Source organism: Protopterus annectens, chromosome 9.part0, assembly GCF_019279795.1.
Source record: "Protopterus annectens isolate FY-2018-M chromosome 9.part0, PAN1.0, whole genome shotgun sequence".
Classification (NCBI taxonomy): domain Eukaryota; kingdom Metazoa; phylum Chordata; order Ceratodontiformes; family Protopteridae; genus Protopterus; species Protopterus annectens.
The window spans coordinates 572,441,969-572,456,194 of record NC_056743.1 but is presented as its reverse complement, the minus strand read 5'-3'; the positions used below and the strand labels follow the sequence as shown (position 1 = coordinate 572,456,194).

The following is a 14,226-nucleotide window of genomic DNA, read 5'->3' as shown; positions in this document are numbered from 1 at the left end:
CAATTACATATGTATTGCATGTTTTATTATTTTATTACAAATTTTTGGTCATACCAATGAATGAATTGATAGGGGATGCAAGTTAACATTGTATTTTTATGAATTGTTAATATGATGGAAATTTATACCACGTTTCTTTAAATTTGTAAGACTGGCGGAATATGGCGCCAAAAAGTTTTTAAATAACTGTTAGTAGATAATGTCAGGTATTCTGAAGAAGTCCACTTTAGTGTGGATGAAAGCGCTTAATCCAAACCATTTTGTTGAATTTATGGTCTATTAAAGAAGTCATTTTACATCTGGCTTCGGATTTCATTTATCGTGCATCCATTACGAACTTGGTTACAGCTTTACTTTTTGACTTTACAGTAGCTGGCAGCTGTTTCTGTGAATTTACACCTCCATCCATGGGATACCATCTCCCAGAAAAGTCTCAAGCATAACCCACAACATTCATAGATGATGGAATGCTCCATGTGTGCAAACATCTGGATGTGCTATGGTCTCAGCATGAACACCCCATCTATATTTACATTCACAATGCCCCACAGTGTCTTCAATACTGGAAGGTAGTTTGGAGATGGTAGCACTATCGTTCCAAGACTATGCCTTCCCACCATAAGCAGAGGTGGAAAAGCTACAGTAAGAATGATGGTTCTGATGGATGGCCATGCATGGCCACCTGCAGCAAACAGACTCCTTACTCTAACTGTCAATAATGCTGCACATCTGCAGTTCATCACAGACACACATACTAGCCTCTCTAGCTAAGCCAAGGCTGTAGTCATCTCTGCTTGTCTCTGTATAATGGTCACTTTAGTAGTGACATAGAGACACTTAGCTCAGGAGTGCAACAGTACCCATAACACGTATTTCTACCAGTATGTCAACCACTTGGGTTGCTGCATGCTTAGTGCATCTGGCTGGCAACCTCTTCTTCTGGAAATGAGGCCACTCCCTGAGCTAATGTGTTGGGCACATTTTGTTCTTGGCTGGCTGACACTAGCACTGGAATTGTGTCTGTGGAAAGTCTGGGGAAATGGCAACCACATAACCAGAGTCTACCACTGATGCCATTAACAAGGATGGTGCCAGGATTTCTGCAATCATCATGTCCAGACAGTTCCTCAAAATTAGGCAGGGATAAACTCACTGTGAAGGAACCTAACAATGCAGTACCTATGAAAACAAACAAGCATTATTCAGTCTAAGGATGAATCTTTTACTTACAGCTTATTGAAAATGTTCCTATATAACAGAGTGCCATGGAAAATATAGTTGACATACTTTGAGTAGTCGGCCTCTGTACATGTAAGTCCAATGTTTCTGTAGCAACAAAGAAGCTATGTACATTACTTGTGTAACCCTGAACCGGATGACAACTACATACAGTACCACATGTTTAGACATATTCACCTGGGGCATTCGCTGATGGATATTTGAGGCAACACCTGCAATTTGGCACCCAAGTCCAACATTCTGCCATGAATTCCTGAACTTCTGGATTCCTAGGTATAGATTCCAGGAAGTCCTCAATGTCTGTCAATGGTAACAGTGGACCCCCCCACCCATGTATCTCCTCTCCTGATCCGTGTGGGTTGTCTTACATGTGCCTGCACAATTATGTCAGCAACTCTTCTACTAATGTGCTTGTATGTCTGATTTTGGCCACTGACAATGCAGATCCCCTCTATAAAGTTCTGACAGGCATGCACGTGGAATTCCTGCTCAGATTCTTCATGCTAGACCTTACAGTAATCATGTTCATAGAGGGCCAGCAGCAGAATATCATTCTCTGACTAAGAGATTTTTGCCATCTCACTGGTAGTGATGCTCAGGTATGACAACCTGGATTTTTAAAGTAGTAAATGTTTAAGCAGGTGGTAGATCACAAACACACACACAATATACACATATTCAGCAACATATGCAACTGCTCAGTGTTACCAAGATGCCTATTACAAAGCAAAAATGATGGAAGACTACCCATGTGTACAGCTGACACCTGGATGTTGCTTTGACAAAGGATGGGGGGGGGGGTCACATTACCCTGAACAGGAGAACTTGGAGATTTGCAGATACACAGATGTATCTGGGTCAGCACATGTCTTCCATATATCAATGGGCCACAGTGACAAACATACTGTCTCTGTGTAAACTGTCAGGGTTTGTAATGGTGGTGAAAGCATCTAGTTACTTCTCAAAACTATGGAAGTCCTATAGGCCCAGTGGAGAATTTGACAACCAGTGATATTGACAATCTTCCTATCAATGACATGCATCATGACTTATGAATACAATATGTCCACTCCCACAGCACACTCAACTGGTACAGGACTCCTCAAAGTAGTATGTGCATCACCCAAAGATAGGTTTGGGACTATGAAAGGACATCCCATCTGAAATGAAAGCAATCCCCTATTGTTATTCACATATTTCTCCCTACATGGGTGGAGCCCCCCCCCCCCCCCCAATTTACTCCAACAGGACAAGCACAATCTGGTACAAATGTGGGGAAGAGGGTGACCAAAAGTGCTACATAGGTGTTCAGAAAGAACCCCATAGTTATCTCTGCAGTAGGCATGAAAAGTGTGTGGGTTTAGCTAGATTTCTCCATTGGTTACAGTTTTATGTCTGACATAAAAGTTAATCAAAGCAAAGTAAGTTGCTAAAGGACTGCCACTACACTGCATAGCCAGCTTACCCATATACCTTAATAACAGTCTATAGATCTTACCCATATACCTTCATAACAGTGCATAGATCTTACCCATATACCTTCATAACAGTGCATAGATCTTACCCATAAACCTTCATAACAGTATATAGATTTTGATGTGAAGAAGGGTAGGTTCTTTGACTCTTTTTCTTTCAGCAAAAAAATGAACCCTCCTTATCCAAAATCTTATCTACTCTAATATCATACCTCCCAAATGTCCAGATTGAAGTAGAATGTCTAGATTTTTGTCTCCTATTTTTGGTCTGTTCCTCATTATATCTACGTTTTTCTGGCAAATCATTAGACATAGAGATCACTAAATAACTGTTATTTGAGTTTCAGACTTGTTAGCCTTCAGAAAACATATGCTAATTCAAAACCTTCTTAGTATATTAGCAATCTAAGTCCATATAAGCAATATGTAAAATTGTCCCTAGTTTTTGGAGCTTTTCCCCTATCATTTTTAGCTTTGTCCAGGTTTCTTGGGCTTACAGGTTGAGAGGTATGTATAATTCCTCACTTAAGATTTGTACACTCTTGGGCATGAAAAGTATGTGTGCTGCAACAGGGAGTACACCAAGAGGATGCCAGCTTGAGCTTAAAAAAAGTAGCTGTGGTTGTGCATGGTACAGATATCACCACATGCCCAGGAATTTTAAGACAATCACTGGGGATGCACAAGCCAGTGCATTTCTTTGTGCCAGTCCCAAGCCTGGATAAATGGGGAGGGTTGCATCAGGAAGGGCATCCGGCGTAAAATTTTGCCAAATCATACATGCAAACAACAGTACAGAAATGCATACCGGATCGGTCGAGGCCCGGGTTAACGACCGCCACCAGTACTGTTGGCCAACAGGGTGCTTGCAGAAATTGGGTTACTGTTGGCCAAAGGAGGAGAAGAGGGGGAAGGCATGCCCGAAGGCAAGTAAAGGCTAGGACTGAGATAGTGAGGGTCGGAACTTTGAATGTTGGCAGTATGACTGGTATAGGGAGAGAGCTAGCTGATATGATGGACTGAAGGAAGGTTGGTATATTGTGTGTGCAAGAGACTAGATGGAAGGGGAGCAAGACTAGGTGTATCGGAGGCGGTTTCAAATTGTTTTATCATGGTGTGGATGGGAGGAGAAATGGCGTAGGCATTATCCTGAAGAACAGTATGCTAAGAGTGTTTTGGAGGTGAAAAGAGTGTCGGATAGAGTGATGTTTATGAAGCTGGAAATTGATGGTGTAATGATAAATGTTGTTAGTGCATATGCTCCACAAGTTGGGTGTGCGATGGATGAGAAAGAAAAATTTTGGAGTGAGTTGGATGAGGTGGTGAAGACTGTACCCAAGGGTGAGAGACTGGTGATTGGAGCAGATTTCAATGGGCATGTTGGTGAAGGGAACAGAGGGGATGAGGAAGTGATGGGTAGGTATGGTGTTAGGCAATGGAGTGCAGAAGGTCAGATGGTAGTGGATTTTGCAAAAAGGATGGACATGGCTGTGATGAATACGTATTTTAACAAGAGGGAGGAGCATAAGGTGACATACAAGAGTGGAGGAAGATGCACACAGGTGGATTATATCTTGTGTAGAAGGGCCAGTCTGAAGGAGATTGGAGACTGTAAAGTGGTGGCAGGGGAAAGTGTAGTTAGGCAGCATAGAATTGTGGTTTGTAGGATGACATTGATGATCAAGAAGAGGAAGATGAGTGTGAGGGCAGCACCAAGGATCAAATGTTGGAAATTGAAAAAGTGTAATTGTGAGGTGATGTTCAGGGAAGAGTTAAGACAAGCACTGGGTGGCAGTGAAGAGTTACTGAATAGTTGGGTAACTACAGCAGAGCTAGTAAGAGAGATGGCTAGAAAGGTGCTTGGTGTGACATCTGGAAAGAGGAAGGAGGACAAGGAGACCTGGTGGTGGAATGAAGTAGTACAGGAGAGTATACAGAGAAAGAGGTTGGCGAAGAAGAAGTGGGATTGTCAGAGAGATGAAGAAAGTAGACAGGAGTATAAGGAGATGAGGTGTATGACAAAGAGAGAGGTGGTGAAGGCTAAGGATGAGGCGTATGAAGAGTTGTATGAAAGGTTGGACACTAAGGAGGGAGAAAAGTACCTATACTGATTGGCTAGACAGGGGAACCGAGCTAGTAAAGATGTGCAGCAGGTAAGGGTGATAAAGGATAATGAGGGAAATGTACTCACAAGTGAGGAGAGTGTGTTGAGCAGATGGAAAGAGTACTTTGAGGGGTTGATGAATGAAGAGAATGAGAGGGACAGAAGGTTGGATGATGTGCGGATAGTGAATCATGAAGTGCAGTGGATTAGCAAGGAGGAAGTAAGGATAGCTATGAAAAGGATGAAGAACGGAAAGGCTGTTGGTCCAGATGACATACCTGTGGAAGCATGGAGGTGTTTAGGTGAAATGGAAGTGGAGTTTTTAACTAGATTGTTTAATGAAATTTTGGAAAGTGAGAGGATGCCTGAGGAATGGAGAAAAAGTGTTTTGGTACAGATTTTTAAGAATAAGGGTGATGTGCAGAGCTGTAGTAACTGCAGAGGGATTAAACTGATCAGCCACAGCATGAAGTTATGGGAAAGAGTAGTGGAAGCTATGTTAAGAAGGGAGGTAATGATTAGTGATCAACAGTATGGTTTCATGCCAGGAAAGAGCACTACAGATGCGATGTTTGCTCTGAGAGTGTTGATGGAGAAGTACAGAGAAGGTCAGAAGGAGTTGCATTGTGTCTTTGTGGATTTAGAGAAAGCATATGACAGGGTGCCTAGAGAGGAGTTGTGGTATTATATGAGGAAGTCAGCAGAGAAGTAGGTAAGAGTGGTACAGGATATGTACAAGGGTAGTGTGACAGTAGTGAGGTCTGCAGTGCGACTGACGGATGCGTTTAAGGTGGAGGTGGGATTACATCAAGGATCAGCTCTGAGCCCTTTCGTATTTGCAATGGTGATGGACAGGTTGACAGACAAGATCAGACAGGAGTCCCTGTGGACTATGATGTTTGCAGATGACATTGTGATCTGTAGTGAGAGTAGGGAACATGTGGAGGAGACCCTGGAAAGGTGGAGATATGCTCTAGAGAGAAGAGGAATGAAGGTCAGCCGGACTAAGACAGAATATGTGTGTGTGAATGAGAGGGAGGATAGAGGAATGGTGAGAATGCAAGGAGTAGAGGTGGCGAAGGTGGATGAGTTTAAGTACTTGGGATCAACAGTTCAGAGTAATGGTGAGTGTAGAAGAGAGGTGAAGAAGAGAGTACAGGCAGGATGGAGTGGGTGGAGAAGAGTGTCAGGAGTGATTTGTGACAGACTAGTACCAGTAATAGTGAAAGGGAAGGTCTACAAGAGGGTAGTGAGACCAGCTATGTTATATGGGTTGGAGACAGTGGCATTGACAAAAAGGCAGGAGTCAGAGCTTAACGTGGCAGAGTTGAAGATGTTAAGATTTGCACTGGGTGTGACGAGGATGGACAGGATTAGGAATAAGTATATTAGAGGGTCAGCCCAGGTTGGAAGGTTTGGAGACAAAACCAGAGAGGCAAGATTACATTGGTTTGGACGTGCTGAGGGGGGATGCAGAGTATATTGGAAAAAAGATGCTAAGGATGAAGCTACCAGGTAACAGGAAAAGAGAGATGCCTAAGATAAGGTTTATGGATGTGGTGAGAGAGGACATGCAGGTGGTTGGTGTGACAGGGCAAGATGCAGAGGACAGGAAGAAATGGAAGCAGTTGATCTGCTGTGGCGACCCCTAATGGGAGCAGCAGAAAGACGAAGAAGAAGACTCTTTTCTGTGAAGTGTTGAAGCGGTTTATAAGCAGAAGTGAGGGACACTACAGTATTTACTATCAAGATTTTACTAAAATTAACACAGAAAATTGCATTGCATATATTATATAGGCTAGAGAGCAAGAACATTTAGCCTAAAGGTTCCCATTCTGTGGACTTGAATTGCCATTGATTAACAGATCATCCGTTGTTCTTTAGAACTAACCAGTTTTTTACTTTTATCTAGTAAATGAATGAAACCCATTATAGTATCAAGCTGACTGATTCATATATGTATGTTCCTGTGGCGCTATTACATGAAATGAGAGTCACTAATGAATAGTACTACTGCTCCTTTGCCCTCATTTCTCCATTTTGGTTCCAAGAAGGGGTGTCTTATGTCCATGTGTTTTTTTTCCCCCAAGGTGCTCATGTTTACTTTGACTTCATAAAGATATGCTACAAGTGAATTGGTAATACTGCAGTTTGTTCATAGGTATGCATGTCATGTATGTGTTTGTGCATGTGTATGCTCATGCACAAATGCATATACCTGTGCACATCTTATAATAGAGTGGCATGCTTTCCAGAATTATAATGCTGTTTACCCACCTAGCCAAAATGAGTTTGCCATTTGTCCATTAAGTGCCATGACAGACTCCCTCCAGTCCTCTGACCTGAAATGGAAAAAGTAGATATCAGACAATGAATTAATGAATAATGATTTGCATTGTGGTGTGGTTAGCAAACCAGAAAAATGCTGTACTCTATCAGAAATTATGTCAGTACCATAGCAAAATGTATTCTGAGTACATATTGCTATAAGCTAGACACCCAAATATTTATATGCAGAAACTGAATACTTCTATGGAAGAGAAAGACAGAAGAACCTTGGTAGGGTAATTATGAGAAGCCAAATACAAGGATAACTGCTATAAAGCATTTCAAATGGCCTTCTGAGAAAGCATCTCCATGGCAGAGTCTCTATGGGGAAAATGTGCAATATAGTTCTGTGTATGACTTTGACTAGGCAACACTACGAGTATTGTATTTAGTTCATTTGGCCTCACTTTGTGGCAGACACTGTGAGTCAGGAGACTGTACATCAAGAGGCAGTTAGAACAATATAGGTCAATGAAGAAGAATGGTAAAAAAAGAAACTCCAGCACGGATGGAGGTCATATTAAGGTTTCAAATATCCAAAGAATAGCAGTGGGTTACATGGCAGCATGCCTTGTATGATAAAGCCTGAGAACAGTATCATATTTTCTGTAAACTGGATAGGACTGACATGAGGAACAAAATGGCAGAGATGATTAGGGAAACCTTCTGAGGATTGTAGGAGAGTTGTGGTGGCAGCATTTGCAATGACGTGAATTAGGAGGTAGTTTGGAAGAAGAATTAAGGAGTGGTTAAAGGGTATCAGAGAGAAGGATGACTGGAACCACATGGGGGGCAACATGACTTTTCCCAAAAGGACAGAATTTTGAAGTTGTAAAGTTGTGCCCTTTATCAGAAGTAAGCTAGGTCCTTGCAGTCTCTCCTAACAACCTTAATCCGGCTGCACATCCTCTCTTCCAGTAGCATTCTTGCTATATGCCTTCCTCAACGTTTGACTATAGAATGTTACATTCTTGCATAAAGAGTTTCCTTTTAAAGTTCCAGAAGAAAACCACTATCTTTATATGACAGACAGCTTCTTCTCTGTGTATTATTTGTCACAAATGTATAACTATTTCCACTGGACTTGCATTACATGGAGTCAGGCTATGAAGCTATAGTTCTTTATAATGGTAAGCCACATTATCTGCCATTGTATTTATTATCTGTGTTCCATAATGACTGTTATAGCAATGTATAACACTTTCTTAGAGTACTGGGTATCCACATCTAAGTCATTATGACTGCCTGATACCTTATCATCAAAGGCTGAGGTTCACCAGCATGGACAGAAAGCTGCATTAGGGCAAAAGAGACAGAGAAAGAAGTGTGACTACATGTGTCAGTATTGCATAAAACAGTTCTCAGAACCAGCATTAAACTCCTGGATGCAGTGAGACATACTCACTATTTTGAGTACAGTTACTCTTCCTAAACTTCATGCCATTTAGCCATTATTGTTGGCAACATTCTTATAATAAGTACACGCATTGAAACAGTATACATCTCTCATACATACCTAGGATTTAAAGCCTGTTTATGTATGCTGTTTTTCATTTTTTCAGTCTGTGCAAAATTTGCAAATAATATGTTTTATTAGTGAAGGTATGACAAAGTTTCTGGAGTGGTAGCCACTGGTAGAAACATGAACCAATTATAAATGTGATGGGGTACCATTTAGATTTTTAGGTTCAAAATCAAATTTAGTCTACAATATTGTAAACAGCAATACATTACATTAACAATATCACAATAATTTAAAATCTCAGTTTAAATTTTGTCTTTTCTTATGTTGTTTGCCACACCCTGTATGGAATTTGTTCAGCCTTCTGCAATATCTACACAAGCTTTCTTGATGAGAATAAGGTGTGTCCTATGAGTCCATATAACAATAAAATTGAAACTACAATGTGTGCAGAAAAAAAAAGAAAAAGCACACCTATAATTTTTTAAATAGAAGTGGGCACAAAGAAATCAGCCATGACAAAAAAAGATGACATGGGCAATCCAATTTGTAAAGCACCTAAATCTTAAGTCAGCATTATGGAGCACTTTCTCATTTGGTTGCACAGAATTTTATAGGCCTTGTAATCCTAATCCAGGAAATCATTCTCATTTTTCTCAGAAATTTAGAAACTGAAGACAAGACTACAGTATCACTCATTACTTCTAATTTTCTCAAATATTCAGAAAGTAAAGGCATAAAGCAGTACGTAATATTTTGTCTTGATAAACATTGCTGTGCACAATTGTAATAGAAAATGAAGCAAACTGACTATAGTTTCAAGTGGGGGTCACAAGAAACATGACATTTCATTCACAGTGTAAAATACCTGTGAGGTTGTTTATTGATATGACAAGCTCTTCTGCAACTACTAAGAGAAATGGTCAGTAGAAAGCTACGACATTTTTACTCTCTTAGACCTCTGCAGTATGATTCAAATTATATTGATTCCAGACAGGTGCTAATTAAGCCTTGATTGCTTTTTTCTCTACAAGTGTTACTGAAGCAGTGGCTTGCATTCATTTCTTATAACCTGACACTTTCACTGCTCTTCTGTTATTAATGTAAACATTGATGGTGACTTTCCTAATGATTGGATTTAAGAACTCCATAAATAACACACGCACACACATGGAGACATACATAGGCCAATTTTAAAAATAAGCGCATACTCTGCTTGAATTCTAGTAACAGGAGACTTTTGAATCCAGATATAATGCCTTCAGTACAATGAACTTCTGCTGTCCTGGACTGCATCAATAATGGGTGGGGCAGTTTGCCACAGCAAGCATGCAAAATTAATGATGTTAAGAAAGGACAAGAAAGTCCCTCACGTATCTGACACAAACCATCCCATACAGTCCCCTCTCTTATTTATGATGTCTTAATAATAAAATACAGTTGCAAGAATTACTTTGGCCCTATACAGGCTTCTAGTATGATTTCTGCAACAGGATATACGAATATAGCTATGCTATTGCAGACTGATATTAAGGCAAATTAGCAGACAATAAATGCTTACAATCTATGAAAAAACAAAAAAAAAAAATACAGTAGGAGACTCCAGGAGCTCCAAATCGGGTGCATGCATTCAGTGTGTAATGGACCCACCTTATCATCAATATTCTGCAGGAACTCTTTCCCAGTAGCTCTCTTGATTTCAATCTTTTGCTCCGATTCAACAGTTGGCCATCCTCTATCTTCAGCGCCCCTGTCTTTTCGTGAATAAGGTGACCCATACCCAACCTGGGCGATGTCCTTCTGCTTAGCTACCACACTACTGCCCCGGGAGTTGCCGCGTCCCACTGACAGGGAGTCGAAGTCGATGGTCTTATTCTCAGACGAGCCTTCCACGGGGCAGAACATTCCGCAGAATTTCTGTCGCGGTTTAGGGCTCCCAGAGCCCATGTTCTTGAAAAAGGCTGGAACTTCTCCATTTACTGATGCCTCTTGTCTGCCGGCAAGCCTATCAGTCATGGCTTTAGTTGGGTGATGCTACAAAATCTTTGGTGTTGCAGAGAGGAAAAGATAGGCAGCGTCTCAAAGCACAACAACCTGCAGCATCAGTGTGTCCTGCTGCCTTTATAGGATGGCTAGGAGCCGTGAGCTGGGCTGTGTCTACTGCACCCAGCTCAGGGATGAAACCACAAGTTCCGAGCATTCAGATGATGAAAAACTCTGCAGCAGGAATGAGGAGACACATCCGGAAGTGATGTGCCTGTTTTACTGAGCATGAATTCAATGATTCACTGCGTAGGGATTGTTCCTTAAGTTGCAAAACTATACTTTAAAACGAATACCTCTGTAACTGCCCCTTTCTGCAGTGTATGTTCTTCATTATGCAAAATGTATATTTATGTTTGATACTATAATTCTGTTACTGTCCAGTCGTTTTAACGGAAGTGTATACTTAAAGCATAATCAATAAAGGTCAGAAATATTATGGCAATGTGTTTAATTGATTCCTGTGGGCGTTGCTTAGTTGTCCGTTAATGCAGATTTTTTTCCTATATGGTCTCTAGACCATTTCTGCTTTTTAGCTTGCTTCATTTTATGTACGTTTTATTGCAACTAAAAACACATTTTTTATACTTGCATTATCTGCGTTTGCCACAATATTAATATATAATGCATGTTATTTAATATTAAGTACATCAGTTAGGGTTAGGATTTACATGCCCATGGGATTTATTTTATTCGAGTGTATAATGAAATTCGTGGAGTTGTCTAGCATTTCAATATTCAGTGTAACTTTTCATAAAGGTAAGTAATACCTTATAGCAAATATATCCACACTAATGATATCCGACCCCAAACAAAACCTTGCCAGTCAGTACGTGAATTTCAACCAGGCATAACTGTTTGTATTTTATGGGTAGTATAGAAAAAGTGTGCATAGGTGTTTTACTTCATATAGTTTTTCTTTGAAATTGCAAAATGCAAATAAAGGGTGGTTATTATATTAACATTAGCTAAGTCAGCGTATATAAGAGACGGCATCATACATTTTAAAATGTCACACGGGGCAAATACAGCCAATTCTGGCACATTTCAAATATATAAAACTCATACATCTCAACCTGGTAGATCAAAAAATATGGACAAGGGCACAAATAATGGGGGGGGGGCTCGCACAAATAATGGGGGGGGTCCCCCCCCATTGGGGCACTTTTTAAATATTGTTCTTACAAACTTAGAAAGTTGATAGAATAACAAGGTTTGCATTGACATGCATTTTCTGAAGGATATGACGTCTGAAACTCAAATCTGTGCCATTATTTTTTTACTTCAGTCCTCAGTGATTTGCCACAAAACCACAATGTACGAGAAATAAACAAAAAATATGAACTAAAATTCTGATCATTCTGCGAAAATCTGGACAATTGAGAATTATGCTCCATCTGCAACACATTTTCCCATATAGTGCAATGGCCATCAGCTAGAGGCAATGTTTACACTAGACCACAAGTTTATGTAAGTCTCTTCATTTCGGGCTGATCTCCTTGACTGATCTATTGACTTCACCCCTTCCCAAGACACATTGTTTAACTGTATTCACTTTTGTTAGCATGTATAGTAGTTTCATTTTACTTTACCGATACCGAACTAGGAACTTAGCATGTGTTTGTCCATTATTTTAGCCCCAAGGAAACTTTACTTATGTCATATTTAAACGAAAATTGAATTACTTCCATGCTGAAGTTGTATAGCTTTCTATGCATTCAACAATCGTCCCCATACACTGAAGATTTTGTTGAGGTTATTGCAGTGAGGTTTGATGACTGTTCTACGTTTCCAAAAAACGCGCTCCAATGCCCTTTGCTATTATTAGTCTTTCCTGGGTCACTTCTAAAAAAAACAGTTTCGGCCTAGGATGGTCATGTGGTACTTTGGAAATAAACACAAACATTTAAGGCTGAGCAGCACATATAATACATCAATTTCTGGCTACGAACTTCATGACACATCAAGAAGACAATAAATACCTTAACAAAAGAAAGAAATGCATCCGTAAGGAACGGTACCGCACGACTTCTACTGGCGGTCGCTGTCCGTTCAGCACCAAACATTTCCTTTCGTGTAAGGACGCTGCAAAAATCAATTGAATGCGTGGGCCTTTCAGATCCTTAACGCAGCAACTGGAGAAGGGGAAAGGAATTGCCCCGACCTGCTCAGTGAATTTGGGAGAGGCAGCAATTCAGACACTAATCAAATGTATGATACAATACTGAATGGAACATAGCTTCATCTGAAGTAACTAAATGTTGTGGTGAAAAAGGTTTCAGGATACAGAGGGTAGCTAGAAGAAAATAACATTTAATTTAATTACTCTGAAATTCTGTTAAGTAGTCACTGAGATCTTTATGAACTCCAAACAAGAAACAAAGCTAGTTATTTTATGCAAGTATGTTTTGTTTCCAAAATAAAACTAAGTTGTCGCATATATCTCTATTCTTTTTGATCGTAGCTCAAACTTTTGCCTCGTCAGTATTAAAATATCTAATTTTTGAGAAAACATGGTGGAAAATATCCAAACATAGGACAAACGTTTGAGTTAAATACTTTTTCTTAAAAATGCATGCTAATTTGAGTTACTTTAGTCTGTCAAATTTATACATTATAAAACAAAATAATCGTTTTAAGTTTCTCCTATCAGATGTAAATCTTTAGCACCTGCTTAATTTGGCTTTACAGAGGACTGAAAGCATACATCTCAACTGTCCAGATTTTTGTCTCATATTTTTGGTCTGTTCCCTATAAAGTTTGTGGTTTTCTGTCAAATCTTTGAGAATTTAAGTTACTAAATAATGACAGACATTTGCATTTCAGACTTTGTATGCTACTATTCTAATTATTTTCTGCATTTGTAAGAGTAATATTTAAATTCTGTCCCTGTTTTTTCGGCCTTTGCCTCCCTTCTCCCATTATTTTTGGCTTTGTTCAGATTTTTTGCACTAAGAGTTTGAAAGGTATTATTGAGTGCTTATGAAATGACCTTCAATATAAATTATCCTGTCAAATGTAAACAAAAATGTTTCTCTCATTTTTATTAATAAAGGTGCACCAATTTTTTTTTCAACATAAGTCATGTTAGTGATAACTATAAACTGGAATGCAATTCACATAAATGTACCACAAATATTAAATATTTTATATAACAGTTAATGAATTGGAAGGCAAGTATAGTTGTTGAAGTTTTGTAGTAGATAAGTATGTAGAACAAACACAAATCACATTAAGGGCATGAGGACAGGAAGAAGAATAAGCAAACACTACATTAATATACTACTTCCTGTAATGGGTGGCTTACAGTTTCTTGAACCCTAAATACAGTTCTTGTTTATGCTCACAGAGCTATGTTATGTTGGTGGAAAAAGGTCAACACAGTGATGCATTAGTTAGATTTGTGCACAAAGCTCTTGGTTTATCCATTCACTTCCTACTAGATTGCCTTCATTTAGCCTCTGAATGGACTTCCTACATCCACATGGGTTTTATTGGGTGTTGTGGTTTCCATACACATCCCAGAGACATACTGCATAGGAAATTGCTAGTACTGTAAATTGTTTTAAGGTGTA

At 39.6% G+C, this 14,226-nt stretch overlaps 1 protein-coding gene across 1 annotated transcript in view; it reads right to left on the bottom strand.

The window, feature by feature from the left end:
- Positions 1–10,824, bottom strand: part of LOC122811333 (dihydropyrimidinase-related protein 2-like) — a gene marked incomplete in the record, with an annotated part of 957,963 nt that extends 947,139 nt beyond the window's left edge. The window contains 1 exon segment of the mRNA XM_044083105.1: positions 10,259–10,824. Within this exon segment, the coding sequence (XP_043939040.1) occupies positions 10,259–10,624 (366 nt within the window).
- Positions 10,825–14,226: the final 3,402 nt, after the last annotated feature.